The sequence below is a fragment of the Neocloeon triangulifer genome, unplaced genomic scaffold, assembly GCF_031216515.1.
Source record: "Neocloeon triangulifer isolate White Clay Creek 2 clone unplaced genomic scaffold, ASM3121651v1 ptg000008l, whole genome shotgun sequence".
Classification (NCBI taxonomy): domain Eukaryota; kingdom Metazoa; phylum Arthropoda; class Insecta; order Ephemeroptera; family Baetidae; genus Neocloeon; species Neocloeon triangulifer.
The window spans coordinates 4611820-4627494 of NW_026775550.1; the positions used below are offsets into that span (position 1 = coordinate 4611820).

At 37.7% G+C, this 15675-nt stretch overlaps 4 protein-coding genes and 1 non-coding gene across 7 annotated transcripts; all 5 read right to left on the reverse strand.

Annotated features, from left to right (window-relative positions):
* Positions 1-820: 820 nt before the first annotated feature.
* On the reverse strand, positions 821-2212 carry LOC132194716 (uncharacterized). The gene is made up of 4 exons (XM_059616173.1): positions 2035-2212; positions 1865-1984; positions 1556-1809; positions 821-1402 (listed from the first exon to the last, which is right to left on the reverse strand). Exons 1-4 carry the CDS (start codon positions 2128-2130, stop codon positions 976-978), a joined length of 897 nt encoding a protein of 298 aa, XP_059472156.1. The 5' UTR covers positions 2131-2212; the 3' UTR covers positions 821-975.
* A 4030-nt stretch (positions 2213-6242) lies between these two features.
* Positions 6243-8720, reverse strand: LOC132194532 (E3 ubiquitin-protein ligase CHIP). The gene is made up of 7 exons (XM_059615853.1): positions 8334-8720; positions 8073-8271; positions 7542-7669; positions 7367-7483; positions 7250-7306; positions 7074-7190; positions 6243-7012 (listed from the first exon to the last, which is right to left on the reverse strand). The coding sequence occupies exons 1-7, from the start codon at positions 8454-8456 to the stop codon at positions 6887-6889; spliced, it is 867 nt and encodes a 288-aa protein (XP_059471836.1). The 5' UTR covers positions 8457-8720; the 3' UTR covers positions 6243-6886.
* A 197-nt stretch (positions 8721-8917) lies between these two features.
* Positions 8918-12287, reverse strand: LOC132194533 (uncharacterized). 2 transcript variants are annotated; one of them, XM_059615855.1, is made up of 4 exons: positions 11553-12287; positions 10831-10964; positions 10588-10729; positions 10213-10351 (listed from the first exon to the last, which is right to left on the reverse strand). In XM_059615855.1, exons 1-3 carry the CDS (start codon positions 11955-11957, stop codon positions 10642-10644), a joined length of 627 nt encoding a protein of 208 aa, XP_059471838.1. In that variant the 5' UTR covers positions 11958-12287; the 3' UTR covers positions 10213-10351; positions 10588-10641. The 2 variants fall into 2 exon arrangements, with proteins under 2 accessions (XP_059471837.1, XP_059471838.1); XM_059615854.1 differs by lacking the exon at positions 10588-10729 and having other exon boundaries at positions 8918-10351.
* Positions 12288-12633: 346 nt separating this feature from the next.
* Positions 12634-12705, reverse strand: Trnaq-cug (transfer RNA glutamine (anticodon CUG)). The gene has a single exon. It is a non-coding gene; the product is annotated as a tRNA-Gln (tRNA).
* A 301-nt stretch (positions 12706-13006) lies between these two features.
* On the reverse strand, positions 13007-15220 carry LOC132194531 (methyltransferase-like protein 17, mitochondrial). 2 transcript variants are annotated; one of them, XM_059615852.1, is made up of 9 exons: positions 15021-15216; positions 14868-14971; positions 14575-14734; positions 14254-14518; positions 14033-14198; positions 13830-13973; positions 13704-13778; positions 13364-13647; positions 13007-13307 (listed from the first exon to the last, which is right to left on the reverse strand). In XM_059615852.1, the coding sequence occupies exons 2-9, from the start codon at positions 14934-14936 to the stop codon at positions 13124-13126; spliced, it is 1347 nt and encodes a 448-aa protein (XP_059471835.1). In that variant the 5' UTR covers positions 14937-14971; positions 15021-15216; the 3' UTR covers positions 13007-13123. The 2 variants fall into 2 exon arrangements, with proteins under 2 accessions (XP_059471835.1, XP_059471834.1); XM_059615851.1 differs by having other exon boundaries at positions 14868-15220.
* Between the last annotated feature and the right edge of the window lie 455 nt (positions 15221-15675).

The window sequence follows — 15675 nt, forward strand, 5'->3', positions numbered from 1 at the left end:
ATATGTAGGTAGGTGTATTACTTGCAGTGTGTGCACGCCGCGGATACTGTAACATGTGCGCGCCTATGTTCATATGTACATATATGTATGGGAGCAAACACTGGCCCGTCGGCGGCCACCCACTCGCCCGCCCGCACTGCACGCGTTTAATTCCTGTCTGGCTTTGTATGCAAATATGCAGCGCGCTACTCGGATTGATAGACGGCGAGGATTAGTCGCGACTCGCTTTTGACGCGCGCTCGGATATATGCGAGAGCAAAAAAGCTCTGCCGCAGCGTTTGTTATTATTTGTGCAGTTCTCCGCAGTTTCGCAACGAGAGAGTTGTTGCTGCGCCGAGAAGGAGAATGAATGCACTGAGAGTGAAAAGCGCTGATCCACTTTATTTTCTGCGGGGAGGGAAATGCATTTTTCGCTTTACGGTCTCGGCGTGGAAAGGAAAATTTACGATTGCGCGCGATATAAAAGCCTCGGGTTGCAGCAAAAGCGAAGGGGTGAGAGTCGCTTGTTTGCTATCAAATTCATCCAAGGAATATTTGTGCTTATCAGTTATTGCTATTTTAATAAAGATTTTATGCAAAAATTTAATTTAGGCTTTCAAAATTTATTCGAAAATTTCGATTACAATAAAAAACGGACAAAACATGCATGGTGTCTTAAGTTAAACTTTGTCTGAAAAAGAAACATTTAACCTCAAAATTTTCTTTTGAAATTAAAAAAATGACCCTCAAGAAATATTTATGCTGATCTTTGTTTTTCAAATTTTGATATCGTGTAACAAGTGATTTATGTAATGAATTGAAAATAAAGAAATAAATCAAAATTGATTATTTATTCAATCGAATTTCAAGACATGGATTTACAAATGAAACAAACATTGAAAACTTTGAAAAACCATCCATCAGATTAAAAGAAATCTTGGAATTTCTTTTTCTGAACTAGATAAAATTTCTAGGAAGGAAAACATTGTTACATAATTAGTGATCAGATTTCTCGTCCGGCTTCTTCAAATAAACCCAAGTTGAAATACCAAGAATTTTGAAGCCCAGCTTTTGTAACAGCTTTGACGACCCTTCATTCCACGTCAGCACAGTTCCATAAGGCATGAACCCTTTCTGGCCAAGCGCCCTGGTGATGTGCGCCATGGCAATGGTCGCGTACCCCATGCGTTTGAACTTGGGCACGGTTTGCAACAGTCCCGCCGCTCCGTACTCGGACTGCAGGACCATCGACGCGAGTTCCTCTTCTCCCTGCTCGTTTTTAACAAAAACTCCAATCGTCGGGTTCAATTCGATTTCCTTTGCCACGACCGGACGGTATTGATAGTCGTAGTGGCGCCAATTATCGCACACAATTTGCAAATGGGATTGGTCCAGCGGTGCGACACGAACATTTGCAGGGAGCCTTTAATTTATTTTTTAATTAATTATTAAATTAAAATTAGTTTAATAATTACAAAGTCTTTTGAAATCCCTGCTAAGAGCAAATCTGCTTGTGGCTCAATTAATTTATATTATTAATAATTTTAGTTAATTATGCTTTTTGAATAAAACTTACTCAGGTAAAGGCAAATTAGCTGCTTCTTCCACAGACATGTAATGCAGATGACAGAAATTTTCAATTGCGTCGCCAGTGTGCTTGAAACCCTTGATTTTCAAAATCTCAGCCACCGCCGTCACGTGTCTCTCCAACACCGAGGAAAATTGCTTCAATCTGTGCCAGTCGATTAAATCTGTGTGAATCAAGGCGCGTGCCAAGCTGTCAATCTTGTCTTCTTTTGCGTAAAGAACTCCATAAATTTTGTTGTCGTCCTTTTAAAAATTTCTCTGGTTTAATAAATTTAAATAATTATAACCCTTTCCCTACAGCCAGTTTATCTGCGATGCAAACCACTGATCCGTCGGTCCAGTCGGGGCTTAAAATATCTACTTTCAAGTTTTCGATTTTCTTCCGCCACGCCAAATGCGTCAAAATCCAGTGGTACGGCTTTGGGATTAGAATTATATCTATAATGTAATAATTAGTTGAAAACTTACAACAATAGAATCTGGTAAATTCTTTTTCAAAACATCCAATAACTTTGGAAGATCTTCTTCTGAAACCCTTTTTAAAAAGTGGTCGCGGCTGCCCATATTTATAATTATTATTTAATTCTTCTCTCCGTTCACAAACTTTGACCGTCTCAGCACCTTATCGCAGCTGTTTGAAGCTCACGCCTGCTTATCAAGCCTTATATTATAAAGAAAAAACCTTGAAAACTCTCCTCCTTTTAAACGGCGGCCAATCAATTATTGCCCTCTGGTAGTCTCGAAACACTTTTGGACGGCTCAAATTGTCTGTGTTAAATTTAAACGACCTTGCTCGGTATTTAAGTGATGCGTCCCTAGACTCGTCTGAAATACTTTTATTGGATCGTAAAAAAATCCCTATAATTTTTAATTTAAAATAAATTCCTTGATGATTCTTATTGTTACATAACAATCAGTTGCGATAAGAGTGGAGCCGCGATACTGTTGGACGTAAGTTGAAAGAGTTTTTCAGTATTTGTATTGTGCCGTGTTACGCAAGGAAATCCAAATGCGAGCAAGATTATTGTGATTTTATGCCCGCTTTGTAAAATTTTTAACACTGGAATTTTTGCTTTTTTTAATTACTCTATTGCAAACGAGTGGTCGTGTGTGGTACAATAATGTTATACTATAATGTGTTGTCGCATAAGAAATTAAAATTCATTTTGTTAAACATTTGCAATCCATGCAAACATTATTACTACTTTGAAAATAAATGTATTATAATAAAATATTATAATAAAATTTAATTTAACATATTCCTGTGCTAATAAAAGTTTTGATAAATATATAACAATAAAGATAATAAATAATTGTAATGATAAATAATAATAAAAATTATGTTATAATTAAAAAAAATTTATTCGTTTAATTTAATTTTTTATATTATTAAATAAATAAATTAGCTGGTACTTTTTAAATTTTTGCTTGCTTCACAAATTTCAGTAAATTTAAAATCAACACCTGCCGACAATCTCATCATCTTCCTTTCTCCCTCATTCCAAGCAATCGAGCCGCATAATGTTAATATTTGCTCTCAACTGCACATCAGACACACAATCAAATATGCATGTGTGCAAGTGCCCACAATTTGCAGACAATCCGCCGCTGTCATATGAAAGAGGTTACATCCATAATTGCACATAACGTTGCTATAAATTAGCTGAAGGTGCTAAAAGAAGCTACTTTTTTAATTGGAAATAATATTTTAATTTCATTATTTTTAGTTTTTATCTGTTTTTTATGCGAGCTTTAACAAGGACAATTGATTGACAATGAACAACAATGTCGCGCGCATTTACATCATTACACTGAATAACATTAAAGTAGGAAAAGAAGACAGTAAAATAAATTAAAACAAAAATGTAGCAACTAAATTATAATTTAAAAAAAATGTGCTTTGACAACCAAAAATTTTATTAGCACACTCGATGCGCATGTTGCAATGAATTAATTAGATAATTTTAAATTGTAAGGTTTTTCCGCGTTTTTTCCGTGATTTTTCTTCCTCTTGACTCTTGATATGGACCGTGACAAAAACTGGCACAGCCGTTTTGATTTTTAATGAAAAACCATTTCTTCAACGAGAGCCACTACACTTCTTGATCAATAATCAATTTAGACCGGTTTCCGAGGATAACAATAAAACAATGAGTGTGCAACTTTATTATGAGAGCGAGCGAGCGCGAGATGGTTATCGGTTTTTGCACATCACGCCGTGCGGACGGACAAGAGCGAGCCGGACGGCCGGCAATAAATCCAAAAAGCGTGCACCCATGCAGAATCTCTCCGGCGCACGAAAATCCTGTGTGCAAGTCTGCACCACCGCAGACTGCACAATATGGATAAATGTGCCGTCGGCTAATTTTGCAGTCGCGGCTCGTAAATTGCTCGCTGCATGTTGCTTTGATCGTCAAAGGGTGCTCGAAGGATGCACTGCACTCGAGAATTATGCCAATTATATGAGAGAGTGCAGCTTTTTTCCGACGTGTGTGTGTGCGCGCGGCAAAAGTGACACTACTTGAATGTGCGCGGCGTGTCGCAATTATATATGCATATATATGTCCGTCTGCACTTGTTCGAATAGGCCGCTGAAAAAACGCCCCGGCTCTCTCGCAATTTGCGCAACACGGCGGCTTTTTTGCACACCAGAGACGCCATCCGACGACGCTTTTGTTTTTTTCCGACTTTTTATCTTTCTCTCAGTCTGCCGCCGCCGCCGCCGCTTTTCTTTTTGTTCTGTCTAGCTCTCTCTCGCAGCCGCTTTTCCCCTGCTTTCAGTTTCAGACTTTCCGAAAGGATGAAAAAAAAGTACGGCACAAGAAAGGACGCCGAGGCGTGCCTGCCAGACGGGAAGGTTTGCGCCCCACTTTTCGACCCAGGCTAATAACCTCCCATAAAATTTTTAATGGGGCTAATTAATTCCACTTGAATATTGAATTTCTAACAGAAATGAAAATCTCTCGTTTTTTAAAGAGCTTTTAATAAAAAGGCTAGACGTATGTACTGACATTGGCCTCTAATACACTCTCAAACACTCAGTTAGATTTAGATGGTAAAAATTTTGAAATTTTGTTACAGTAAAAATTTCAATAAAGAGAATAGGTTTTTCAAATAATATTTCAAGCTGGCTTATCTGCATTCTGAATTTTGTACTTATTAAATCGGATCTCATTTTAACCATTTCTTCGTTTTTTTTTAGTTATATATCATCGTGAAATTAGATAAATTGGAGGGTGCGAAAATATTGATTTGATTCATTGATTTCATAATTGCCACAATGATAAAGAGCATAATTAAAGGCATATGTTAAATTATATTTAATTTATACGAAAGATTTAACATGATTTTCATTTAGATTTTTAAGAATCTTGATTCAAATGGGATTGGACTCGAAAATTTTGTTTAATGTTTCTAGCTCTTCAAAATTATATAGTAACCGGGGTTTTTTTACTTTATGTTTATTTAATATAACTACTTTATTTTTTTTCTTATTTTTTGTAATTTTATTTAAAATAATTCCTTCAACTAATGGTCTAAAAAGTAAACTCGCTTTCCACGTCTCTTCAAATGTTCTCTACCTCTCTCTTGTTTTGGATTAAAAAATTCAAAATTAACAAATTTTGTTTTGTTTTAAAAGCTTTCGTGTTTTAAAATATTTAATAAATATAATATTTAAAATTCATTTTATAGTGGATGAAAATGCACTGATATAAAGGCTCTGCTAATCCTTATACAAATGTTTTTTTAGATGAAGCGTTCATTTTACTGATTTATGCCGAACAGCTCTCTTGCAGGCTTCTGTTTCATTTTCTCTCGCAGCGCGTATGCAAATTCATAAATTGCAATAAAACGCGCTTTGCGGTTGCAGCTTGCTTAAAAAAATGAGCGACTCGCTCTCGCGATGAATAATGGAGACATGCAACACAGTTATAAATAAATTCGAATGCACACACGCGGTCGTTATATTTCATTGTGCGCGGCGCATAATAATGCAGGTTGCACGCATCGTGTGTACAAGAGAACAGTTTATTGTGGATCCGCGATGTGAAAATGTGAATGCACTCTTCGCAGGCCGTGCAGTAGTGCAATCGATAAGCGTCTCTGAATTTAATAATATGCACACATCTCAATACGAATAAAATGAAAGAGTCTCTTGAGCGCGCATATATTTATTGTCCTCAGATCTTAATTTGATTAAAATAATGGCCTAGAAATGATTTATCTGCGGCCGGCGAGAGATGAGTTCTGAGAAATCAGGTACACATAATATTCAACAACAGCATCTCTCATATTTAAATAATAATAATAATGCCACACACCGCAGCAGCAATTATTTTAAAAGCCGCACGATGTGAACGCCGCTGCTGCCGACGAGCCGTTTTATATATATTTTCTTTTGCTGCTTTTTCGCTTCAAAATAAAAACAAACCGGGAGCAGAGCACACATATACGCGCGCGAGCCTGTCTAGACACTGCATCAAAACACAATCCATGCATGCTCATGTGTAATGGAACGTATGTACGCTTGGCTCATGAATTATTTCTCTAATGAGACGTTGATGATCATTGATTGCTCAGAGCCTGTGAACGACAGTGAATGAAATTCTCCTTCGACGTCGGTAACTGAATAAAGCCTCGATTAATTACAAATGGGATGAAAAGAAAAACTACAATTTTTTTCATAAAACTTAAAATACGACGCATCAAATTTTTATTTTATGAGAATAATAATCAGTTAACCATATACATTTATGTACAATCATTGTAAGCTAAGCATTTAAGCAATGGAGTAGCCTAACGCAGGCCTCGTAATTTTCCCAGACAGCCGTTGTTGGGGAAAAGTATTTTACAAATAACAATAATTTATTTATAAATATTCAAACAAATCCAATTGTGGAACTGTACGGTTCCAATTTTTACAATAGCATGTTGAATTATATTTTCGAATGAGACATTGATAGGTTTGTTAATATAATTTTTACATGTCATGTGCTGTCTGTTTAAAGTTTTGTACCAGAGAGTATTAATAAGTTAATGCATGTTATGGTTAGCGAAGTACTAGCGAAGCAACAACATTGTAAAAATCCAAGCCTCATTTTCCTGTTTCAAAATTTGTGCAGATAATTTTCAACATAGGCTTGCATTGTTGAATTCCTGCTACGTAAAAGAAACAAATCATGGAAATTTTAACATCTATGGCACCAGATCAGAGTAAGAAATGTAGTTACGAGCTAAAAATGAGTTTTTTTCCGGCTAGAAATAACAAAAGGTGACGTTTGGATGCAGAAAAGTTTTGTGGAAAACTCGAACCACTCTTTTAGTAATCATGTGCCCATTCGTTCTCTTGTAGGAAATTGTCAACAACCTCTTTCATAGCAAAGTTTGGAATCAGTTGATCCTGAGTTAGTTTAACTCGAGTTACTGGGTCAAAGTGGCCAACTCGCTGGAAGAAGCAAAAATGTCAAAAATTTCAAATATTATATAATAATAAAAATTATCCGTACCTGCAAATGTTCTTCAATGTCTTTCCTCTCGTATGTGATGCCACTTGGAGTAATTACAGGTTCTCTGAGGATCTCGAAGCTAATTTTCCCACACAGATAATCAGGAACTTCCCTTTTCTATAAATAATTTTGATTATTTAGCAATCAAATTTCATAAAAAAAAGACCGACACTCACCCTCCGTCTTTCATCTATTTTAGCGAAAATCGCATTTAGCTCCCCAAGGTAATTATCCTAAACAAAAATCGATATCAGCTTGAAAATATAAAAATTCTATAAAAGTTTTCTTCTTACACATTGATTTTCCAGCTGCATTGCTTTTTCTGATGCTTCCTCCTCACTCAACCCTTCAACAGGTATGCTCTCAAGTTGTGACTGAAAGTCTTGTCTCACGAGACGGTTGAGATACGACTAAAAGCAAATCATTCGGTAATTCATAACACATTACATAACAAATAATGGATCCAACCTGGAGTTCAATTTCTTGAGCAATTCGCTTCTCCTCCTGCAGGTTCCAGCGCTTCTTCCTGGCAATTCTCAGTTGGCCGGCGATGTCGTCGCCAAAGTTGAGCTTCTGCTCTCTTGCCAAGTCATTTGCTGGAACGAGACGGAGTGAAAAATCAGGTGTTGTTGTTGTGATACGCATGAAGCAATTATTTGAGACTGCAGCACTTGTGGGTGCTCCAACAGATGTATCAGTGTGAAAGATTAGTCATTTGCAATTTCACTTTTCACCGCAAATAGATATTGCACTTTTTTGGTTTCAGAAAGTCTTTCTTACTAATGTGCCAAAACTGGTTGGATCCAGATCATTTCAACTTTTAATTACACATTAAATTTTTGCATGGCACGTAAACGCCAACTTATTTTAAACCTTTTTTTTTAATTAGTCTCATTTATGAAAAAAAAATCGCTGATGTGTCAAAATTTATTTCCAACCGATTCATTTTTTTTTTAAATAAGGAATATTATATTATTTTTTTACTATTTCCAAACAAACCTCTTTGTAAATGCTTTGTGGCCTCATCAAAACTTTCAGTCTCGAGAAGAGACTGTCCAAGGAAAAAGTGGCCTTTCACCAGGGCAGGGTCCATGTCCAGGGCGCGCCGACAGTCCTGCGCACACCTGTCCCAATGCTTCATTTTGAGGTAGCATAACGCCCTGTTTGTGAAGTACGTGGGCTGGTTGGGGTTTTTGATCTAGAGAATGAGCAAATTAGCATGGCAATAAATCATAATGTAATTGGTGTGAATGTGAATACAATCGCTTTTGTGTAGCAGTTGATGGCGTCCTCGTACTTCTTCAGGCTGAAGAGTCTGTTGCCCTGGTCCTTCAGCTCCTTGTCCGACAAATTGGCCGTGGTGTACATGTGTGATTTGCTCATGTTCTACTGCTAATGCGATATGTTGAGACGGTGCTGGGCTTAGCACGTACACAAAAGGGCAAGCTCGTGACAACGATGCTGTCAAATTTCGCCGACTGCACCCGATGTCCGGTCGAAAAACTGCACCGGCGACTGTCCAAGGGAATTCCTGGTCAAATGCAACGTCTCTGAGCTGGTGGATTCTTCATATTTTCTAAAATAAGAGCAACTTTCTTGCGTAATTGGAGAACGTCCGACACAAAAATGTATACACAGCTGGAAACTGTGACGTCACGAAATCCAAACGGCGCCAATACTTTGAAAGTTATGGTAGAGCACAGTGTGAAGTAAAAATATATAATGTGAGCTTAAATTATTAATTACTGTTATTATCATTTATGTTGTTGCAATTTTTAAATTTAATTGTCTAATTTATAAATATCATATCATAGAAATAAAGTTGCAAAAAATAGTCGGGCAAACAAAATTTTGAGCTTTACACCAATTTATTCTCGAATACAACAATTATATAAAAAGGAACCAGTTAATATATATCAGAAAACATTAAAATTTGAACATGCGTGTTTCGTTAAATAAATTTAAGCACACAATTGAGAATATTATGTTTCCAGTGCATATATATGAACACCTATCGTCACATTATGTTATGTTTTTTTGTCAAGATAATAATTGCCAGTTTACAGTATATAATTTATACTTTCTTAAAACAAATTGTTTGAGATTCATTAAATTGCAGTTTAAATAATAGCACTCAAGGTATTTAAACACACAAAAATCAACCAAATTCAGAAAATTAGGTCAAAATAAAAATATTGAAATTTTCAGGACACTTTCTAAAGATTAAGTTATGTGCAAATAATTTCACACGTAATAGTTGTTTGGGACCGTTTTTATCAGTTCCTTTCAAATCTCTATTAGCGCACAGAAGTTAAAATGTAAACATTGATAAAAATGTGTGCAAATATTTAATGCGTGAAAGTGAAATTTTTTGCGTTTTGTGCGTAGTATAAAAACTGCTGTGCACACAAGCTTATTACCATTTTATCGATTACATAAGTTATGTTTAAGTCTCATTTCCACTTTTAGTTATTTGCAGTCACATTAGAAAGAACATAACGATTTTCTGGAAAAATGAAACAGATGTAACGAAGAATGTTAGATTCCTTTGGACACCAATATCTTAGTAGTATCATCTTATATAAGATTGGCAGGTTTTAAAGACGGATATAATTTTTGACGGACACTTTGGCCACATTTACACAATTGATATTACTTTAAAATCATGACAAAGTTAATACATGACACAACTGGAAAATAAATGCAAATGCTGAACGAAACAAATCCTCACTATCACATGTCCACTGTTACATTGTTCTCACATCAGTAACTGGTAGTAAGAGCTGATTGTATAGCATTGCAGTCACAATATCTTCTTACTATGGCATTGTGCAACATTCACTTCATAACAGAGACGAGGGCACATTCACGTTGACTAATGAATGGATTAAAAATAATGAGTTGCTTAATTAGCTGCAGGAATTTTAGGTTTGCTAGGATATCTACTTCATTAACTTGTAATATATAATAGTTCTCTATCTGCGTCTATTATTGTGAAAGCTTTATCGTGTTTTTCTTGGTTTAAATTAAGCGTCAAGCTTTGAAAACAACTAAAGGTGGTTCAATATTAGTTAGGTTTTGATGAAGCATCGTTAACGCCGAAAAACAAACTGTTAATGGAGTTTAAAGACAAACTGGAGATTGAAAACGAATCCCTGAATTCAAGACTGGAGAAGGAGGATCGAAGCGAAGGTGTGAATTCTTCGTCACAATTTGCCATCGGTGCTCCGTCTTGATCGGGAAGATTCTTCTCCTTGCTCTGCCCATCTTTTTGTTCTCTGCGAAATTTTAATTTAATCAAAATTAAATCATATCTAAATAAAATTGTATTAGCCGCTCCTATAATGATCAAAGGTCAAGATGAGGCCATGAGCATGGTCAAGGTCATGACATTTAATATTACGTCACACAAACGAGGTTATCACCGAGAGATAAGCTAGTCAAATTAGCCATTTTTTACAACAAAAGGACACTAACATTAATATTTACTTGAGGAGGACCAATTTTGAATTACCTTATAAAATATTAACACAAACAGGAATGTTCCGTTGCTGTCTCAGTGGTTCTGTTAGTTTTGTTCTTGCTCAGAGGCTGCACACAGGGGTCGGAGCACAATCCTGGGGTCTTGGTCCATCATGCGTTCGTTCTCCTCAGAACTGATGGAGTATTGATTGACATAAAAATATTAATCACCACAATGCAGAGGACAATTAGTTAAGGGAGGTTCTAAGGGCGTGATTGGTTCAGGGTCACTTACGTTTCTTTGTGCTCCATCAACTTCCTGGTTTCTTCTTCGTCGTTGATAGTCGGAGGCTGGTAGGCGATTTCGGAGACAGGGCCATACTGGGCAGTAACAAGCGTGTCAGTCGATGTCGGTCCAAGCGTCAAAATCTAAAATATCAAAAAATAAATTAACCCTATAAAAGTTAAAAGACATCATAAATAATATTAATGATTTAAGGCTTAAAATAATAAACCCAATGAAATTATTGAACAATATTGGGCTTTTAACTAACTTGCAGCAAAAGGCTAATTAAAATTAATGGTACTATAGGCCTATAGCATATTAAGGTAGGCCCTCTTTACATAATTTTTTTTTATAATTTTCATTGCAGACAGTTTTGAAAAATTAATAAATCTTTTGCATTAACGTCATAGATACCAGATTTCCAGGTTGGAGATTAAAATTTTTATGAATATTGGAAATCAATTGTAATTATCTCAGAAATATTTTAAATAAATTAATTTATATTTGAAGCATACATATCGATACATATAAACACTTTAAAAATTTTAATTTATTATATTATTTAAATCTGTGAAAAAAAAAATAAAATATAAATTGACGAAATACATTTGAAAAAAATTACATTTTATGCTTTTTTTTTTTAATTTTCACCAAATATGTTTAGGTTAATTAATTTTATGATCAATTTCTTCATTGCGCAAAATAAATAAAAATTTGCTGCATTTATTCACCTGAGCATTATTGCCGTCGCGCAGTTGGCGTACGAGGTCTTTGTCCCCGCAGCAGAAGCAGCCGCCGCGGTGCCTCCGGAGGACGCTGGTGTAGCCCAGCAGGAGGAGGATGCCGACGAAGAGCAGCACCGCGCCGCAGATGGCGATGGTCAGGTCGCCCGAGGTCTCGTTCTCGAGGACGGGGACGTTTTTGGTGGCTCGGTAGTCAATGCTGCCCTCGATGGCCATCATGAGGCCGGCGGCCACCGAGAAGAGGCCCAACACCAGCACCATCCACTGCAGACACTGGGTCCGGCTGAATCCGGAGGCCACCGTCTGCGACAAATAGCCACCGCCGGGCCATTCACTTCCCTGTTGCTCGTAGCTGACCGTGGTCGGCTGGTACACGGGATTGCTCGACGGCATCTTCTCTCAGTTTTCCTCTTTTCCAATACAATAGACCAGCACAACAGCAGGGTTGATATGGAGAAGCTCGATTGGAGACGGACGACGTAGATCGGCTCACAAAAATAGGCCTCGGGCGATCATTTAAGGGAAATGCGGAAGCGCACGTTCCAGCACCTGCGTCGATTGCATACCAAGGGCACCGGCCGATGACTCATGCACGCACCTGATCGCGAGACAGAAATGTTATTAGTTTGCGGTCAGTAAAAGTTTTGGCTGCTAAAAATAAATTTGTGGCGCCTCAGCAGCTCTCGGCGGCGGCGGTCATCGGACATTCGGTTGCTATCGGACTGCGACTCACCCGTCTCGCTGATCTCTGGCACCGCATTATCAGCTGAAACGAGTCTCAAAATTGCCACACTTGCCTATATTTTTGTTGTTTGCGACCGCATGTTGTGGCTCGCTCGCTCATGGAAGGCAGCGCACCACTCGCTCGACTCCTACTTCTCCTGTCACTTCGCCGCTGACGTCACAGCTTGATTATCAAGGGCCGTCTGCGATCATGCGCGTTTGCTTTTAAATTTTTTAATTTATTTTTTTATGTTCATTGGCGAACAATATAATTTTTTGCATATTTAATACAGACAGCTTAAAAGGAGCAACCTCTACAAAATTAATTCTAAAGTTAGCAAAATTCAGGTCCCACCGAGATTTGAACTCGGATCGCTGGATTCAGAGTCCAGAGTGCTAACCATTACACCATGGAACCTCTTAAGAGAAGGGGAGAGTTACAAAATTAATATAGTCTCTACAAGATATTTGCAAAAGTTTAAGTGCAAAGAAATTATGATGAAAATAATTGAAGGCTTTTCGAGGAAAGCACCGATTTCTTTTTTCCATGATCATCTCCTCGAGGACCTCGAGTGTCAACTTCAACAAACACATTGCGAAAATAAAGTGCAATCAAATCTGTGCAAGTAATGTAGAGATTCTGATTGCATGAATTCAATTAGTTAAACTTTTTCATGGCGGGTAAGATATATTTTCCATTTTCTATGATTTTGGACACAATTATATTGGTAATTATTAATTTTATAATTTGACTATTGGAGATTTTTATTTTTATTTCAAATTAATGGGCGCACTATATGAACGTTATATGAAAAAAATTTGATTAAAAAAATTTACTAATTAACAAGAGGCCTTCCTTCGTCTGCAGCAACATTTTCATGTTCACTTTTTTGAGCATCATCAGAGTTCTCCGATATATTCTCCTTCTTCACTTTGTCTCTAACATCAAACTCCTTCTGCCGCAACGAAACTGGTACCAGGTCACCCCAATCACTATATCTTGCGCAAAGAAAACTTGCCCTGACGCGATTTAAGAAATTAGCACTGGCAGGACTTTAAATTTTGTCTGCGCTTACCTTCCATCCTTAGACTTAGTAAATGTCACGTCTTCGAGTTTGCCCTCTGGTGTGCACAAAGAGCAGATCACGTGCCCACTTCTGACCATGGGCGCCCGAACCATCCGGGGCCAAGACGGTGATGGACTTTTCCTCCGGCCTTTGCCAAGGATGACAAATGAGAAACGCTCCTTGGAGGCTTCCCCCTTGCTTTCGGGCCAAAGTTTATAATATCGACTTTCAAAGTTGCAAGGCGACCTGTCTCCTTCCCGCAACAAGCGCGGACAAGCAAGTGAATGAGGACACTAAAATGGAGATAGTATTTTTAGATTAAAATAAATCATGTGATAAAAGTTCTTACCGGAGCCAGTATGTGCATTTCCTGGCCTTCTTTCTTTGACTGAAACAGGATGAATTCCTTGGCTTCATCAATAAGCTGCAAATTATGTTTTTAAGACAGTTATATGACGATTCTGATAAAACAAACTTTGAATCCTTCTCTCGTCCCCAACTCCACCAGCACGTAATAATCCTTGGTCTTTCTCCACAGATTTATATGAGCGTCTAAGCGAGCTTCTAGGCTTGGAAACTCAAACAATGTGTGGGCACTTACGACCAAGTCAAAAGTTCTCTGCAATTGAAAAATAAATAAGTGTTAGATTTTTTAATAATAAATTTTGATTTTGCTACATTCACTGTGGGCGACATGAGCTGGCGAAAATATGTTTGGGGAACGTGGAATTTTCCACCAGCCTCTCCTCCCTTAAGAAGAAGCTCTGCCAGATTGACCATGTCTTTCGAGGAGTCAATGCAGTGAATTTCCTCCAACTGTTTTGACCATCTTGAGATTGCGGCCCTGAAGAAACATTTTTATAAATCATTTAGCAATTTAAAGGGAATCTCAAATTTACCATGGGACAGAACCTACGCCGCTTCCAAAGTCATACAGTGTCCTTGGAACAAAATTTGGAGCCCATTTGGATAATTCGACGAAAGCTCTGTCCACAGCGGAAAATTCTGCTGGCATTCGGCTCAGCATGTAAGAGAGACACTTGGTCTTGGTGTACTCGGTGGGTTTCCATTTTCTCTTTTCTGTTGACTTTCCTGGCTCAAATCGGTCTTTCAGCAGCCTTGCCAGTTTTTCTCCTTCGGTAAATAAAACTTTTTTGTTTTCGTCTATAAAAATAACAAAAATAATAATTTAGTTTAAATATTTCAGACTCAGACTAGACCTTGGCAAACTTTGTCGATTGCTCTTTGCAGAGGATTGGGAAGGTCGGCAACTGCACTGTAAACTTTGCCGGGATGTGCTTTGCCGGTAAAAGAATCCTTTGAAGCTTCTAATGTTAGAGACTCGTCCAAAAGGCCAACTGCTTTTACTTTTGTTGCCATCTGCAACGATTTTTTCATTACTATATGAATCACATGAGTCTGTTATTTAAAAATGCTAATATTAAAGCACCATCTGATGAGCAATAATACTATTTTGAGTTACATAATATTTTCATAAATATTTTATGCTCACCATTCGAGAAAAACTCATTCCTACAGCACACCCCCTCGCAGGAATAAAATTTAACTTGGAAACAATCATCTTCTTGGATGCGATTGTTAATCAAAAACGTAGAACTGGAAATTTTTCGAAAATATTTAAATAAATCTGATCAAATATAACAACTTATTTGTAGAGTATGACGCTCGTCCATGTGCTTTTTGGTGTCTAATTAATCGACTATGATAATCAGTGATTTCGGTGTTGTTTTGTTTTGTGTTTGTTGATTTCCGTCGGTGCGGTTGGTGAAGTTGGTTCGCTCTGGTTTAAAGCTGCTAGCTCCAAATAAACGAGGAACAAGGTCTACGTACAGCGGAGAGGAGTTTCCGATTTCGTGACATGTGGGCGGAGCTTTGAAAAGCTTAAAAGCACATCATTAAATTTTGTAATTTTGTATCTATTCTCGTGTTTACATTCCAAGTTCCCGCTTCACTGCGCTTCCCGCTTCCCACGACAGGTGTCCGCGAAACTAAAAATGTGGGCGTGACCGTTGTTTTTGTTAATTGTCTTCGATACAAAAAAATAGGCATATTTTCCATGCTTAAATCACGCAAAATTTATTAATACTTGAGTCACTTTTGCTTGTAAAATTTCAAGCGGGCGGCGCGCACCTCGGCATTCTGGCTGCTGTTTGACTTGTCCACAGCAAGGAGCCTCATTCTGCGAATCTCGTCAAGGTCGACAGGTTGACCGGCGTCCAAACCTTGATTTGTCTCGTCCTTGCGCTTCTTGCGCGGCACCTGGCATTCTGCCTCTTCCCTCGGGCGCTTCTGCTGCCGCT